The sequence below is a fragment of the Photinus pyralis genome, unplaced genomic scaffold (assembly GCF_008802855.1).
Source record: "Photinus pyralis isolate 1611_PpyrPB1 unplaced genomic scaffold, Ppyr1.3 Ppyr1.4_LG7, whole genome shotgun sequence".
NCBI classification, from domain to species: Eukaryota; Metazoa; Arthropoda; class Insecta; order Coleoptera; family Lampyridae; genus Photinus; species Photinus pyralis.
Genome location: NW_022170738.1, coordinates 40,638,351 through 40,641,811, shown reverse-complemented (window position 1 = coordinate 40,641,811; position 3,461 = coordinate 40,638,351). Strand labels below are relative to the sequence as shown.

General features: G+C 32.8%; 1 protein-coding gene across 1 annotated transcript; it reads left to right on the top strand.

Annotated features, from left to right (window-relative positions):
* The first annotated feature begins 1,128 nt into the window (after window positions 1-1,128).
* On the top strand, window positions 1,129-3,255 carry LOC116176246. The gene has a single exon (XM_031494730.1). It carries the CDS (start codon window positions 1,129-1,131, stop codon window positions 3,253-3,255), a length of 2,127 nt encoding a protein of 708 aa, XP_031350590.1.
* Window positions 3,256-3,461: the final 206 nt, after the last annotated feature.

The window sequence follows — 3,461 nt, the reverse complement described above, 5'->3', positions numbered from 1 at the left end:
TCAATCCTTATCAATTATTATTCTATTTAAATTTGTACGATCTGTGTTTTGCTTTCAATTTTCGAAATGACCTTAAAACAGCAACGAGGTATTTTAAAGGCTCAATTGACTCGTCTCAACGATTACTTTAATAAATTAGATCATAACAATATTTCTAGTAGCACGATAAGTGAATTACAGCTCAGGTTAGAAAAATTTGAACCCCATTGGAGCACATTTAATACAATACAAAGTTCTATTGAGGCAGAGTGTGTGAATGAAGAGCAACAATTGGTAGAATTAGATGAACGCGAGAGTTTTGAAAATGATTATTTTTCTATTATTTCAAAAATTAAAAACCTTGTAACATCTTACAATCGCCAACACTCTGGTTTTTCGTTCAATTCAAATACCACCTTCAATTCAAATGGGTACAATGTAAGTTCCGTAAAACTTCCCACTATTAAACTTCCGTCTTTCAAGGGCAATTACGATAAATGGCTCGAATTCCACGATGCATTCAAATCCATTATTCACGATAATATTGATCTTTCAAACATTCAAAAATTCTATTACCTGAAGTCATCTTTGGAAGGAGATGCCGCGCGTCTTATAGATTCTATTGAGGTATGCGCCGACAATTATCTTATTGCATGGAAGCTTGTTACGGAGCGCTTTGAAAATAAACGACTTATCGTTCATAACTTATTAAAAGGCATTTTTGAAATTAAAAAGATCAACAGAGAGTCACATTCAGAATTGCGAAACCTCTACGATACAATTAATAAAAATCTACGAAGTATAAAGGTGTTAGGGCGAGATAGCGATAAGTGGGACGATATTATGATCTACCTATTTAATTACTTCAAAATTAGATTTGGTCACATTACGGGAATGGGAATCAGAATCACAGCGGTTCGAAAATGAATTTCCAACTAGGCGAGAAATGAGTGAATTTTTAGATAATAGGGTAAATTACTAGAGAAAGTTCAATTCAATAAAGATATTAATGATCTAAAGCCAAATTATTCCAATTTTTATAAAGGTAAAAATACTTCAACTGTGCATTTAAGTAATGTTAAAAAATCATGTCAATGTTTTTACTGTAAAAAAGACCATGTCATTTATAAATGTCCTGAATTTTTAAATATGTCTCCTAATGCCAGAATTTCAGCTATAAAGAAAAGAGGATTGTGCATGAACTGTTTATCAGCAAATCATTCAGAACGCATTTGTAAATCTTCAAATTGTCGTACTTGTAATAAAAGACATAATTCTCTTCTCCATTTAGAGGATTTATCTTTAGATTTGGAAGACAATAGAGATATAACCCATCAATCAACTTCTTCGAATAATGAGACAGCAATTACAATGCATTCCATTAAAACTAATGACCTTATTCTATTGTCAACCGCATTAGTGTTTGTACCCGATAAGCACGGCTATTTACATAAATTCCGGGCCCTACTGGACAATGGCTCACAGAGTAATTTTGTAACAAAGAAGGTATGCGATCAATTAGGCTTAGAAAAACAAAAGGTAAATTTTGCAATTAGTGGAGTAGGTCAATCATTACAATCAATATCAAATCAAGTTACTATTTCTATTACATCGATAAATAAACAATACCATACTCAAGTGAAATGTTTAGTCATCAATAAAATTACGGAAAAACTGCCGAAACAATCATTTAATAAAAGACACCTTAATATACCTAGTGATGTTACACTAGCCGATGAAAAATTTAATGAAACTGGTCCAATAGACATTTTATTAGGTGCCGCTATATTTTGGGAAATCATTAACAAAAATACCATAAAGTTAGGTCGCGATAACCCTGTCTTACAAGATACGAAATTAGGATGGATCGTGGGAGGTAACATCACCAATGATTCTAAAGCAATTAAAAACAATTTAACGCAAGAGATAACTATTTGTACAAATATAGAACACAATTTAGACGATTTAATAAGCAAGTTTTGGAATCTTGAAGAATGCAGTAGTGTTAAAAACCATTTGTCAATTTCGGAAAAGCATTGCGAGCAACATTTTTCTAAAACACATAGGCGGAACGATAAGTCCGGAAAGTTTGTTGTAAATATTCCATTCAATGATAATTTAGAGTTGTTAGGTGATTCTAGACAAATTGCTTTAAGTAGGTTCCGAGCAATGGAAAGGAAACTTGAGTTGAATCAAGAATTGAAAATTCAATATCATCAATTTATGCAAGATTATCTCAATTTAGGTCATATGTCTGAATTCGACGATACTGTAGTAGAGAAGCAAGGGTATTACTTACCGCATCATCCGATTATAAAAAACAATAGTATCACCACTAAACTTAGAGTTGTTTTTGATGCTTCTGCAAAAACAACCTCTGGCTATTCTTTAAACGATGTCCAATACACCGGTCCAAACTTACAGAATGATCTTATGGCAATTCTACTTCGATTTCGACAATATACATATGTAATCACGGCGGACATTTCGAAAATGTACCGTAATATTTTAGTAAATCATGATCATAGACGTTTTCAAAAAATATTTTGGCGTTTTAATACGAATGAAGCAATAAAATGCTATAAATTAAATACTGTTACATACGGAACATCGTCGGCTCCGTTTCTAGCAATGCGATCGTTACGTCAAGTAGCTACGGAAATTAAATCAAGTTTTCCCCAAATTAGTGATATTATCTCCAATGATTTCTATATGGATGATTTATTAACCGGTAGCGACAATCTTAATGAATTAATTTCCATTCAAAACGATACTTACGATATATTGGCCAGGTACGGTTTTGAACTTCGACAATGGCTGTCAAATAATCCAAATTCCTATGATCAATTTCGCACAAATCATAAGTTAGAAGCAAACATACTGCAATTAGGTGAAAACGAGTGTAATAAAACCCTAGGAATGCTATGGAACGCATGTAATGATTCAATTCAATTTTCGATCAACGACAATTTAAATAATCAAATTTCTAAAAGAACCATATTATCGACTACATGTCAAATATTTGACCCTTTAGGATTGCTAGGTCCCATCATAATCATAAGCAAAATTATTATACAAAAACTATGGCAATTAAAGCTAGAATGGGATCAACCTATTCCGAATTCGATTTCAACAGATTGGGTTAAATTCAGATCCGAGTTGTCAGTCCTTAATACTTTAAATATTGCCAGACACGTAGTAATTCCCGATGCATTATCTATAGAAATGCACGGATTTGCGGATGCATCTGAAAAGGCATACGGTTTATTTATGTAAAAAGCCGAGATAAGCATAATAATTATCATTGCAATTTACTATGCGCCAAGTCAAGAGTTGCACCTCTCAAGCAGATCTCATTGCCGAGATTGGAACTTTGCGCAGCGGTTTTATTAGTCAATTTAATAAAAAAGGTGCGTTGCGCGCTTACATTAAATATATCAAATATATGTTACTATACTGACAGCACTATAACGTTAGGTTGG

What these genes read in the sequence shown, in the direction of transcription:
- LOC116176246 (XM_031494730.1), top strand. Translation starts at nt 1,129, where the DNA reads ATGTCTCCTAATGCCAGAATTTCAGCTATAAAGAAAAGAGGATTGTGC.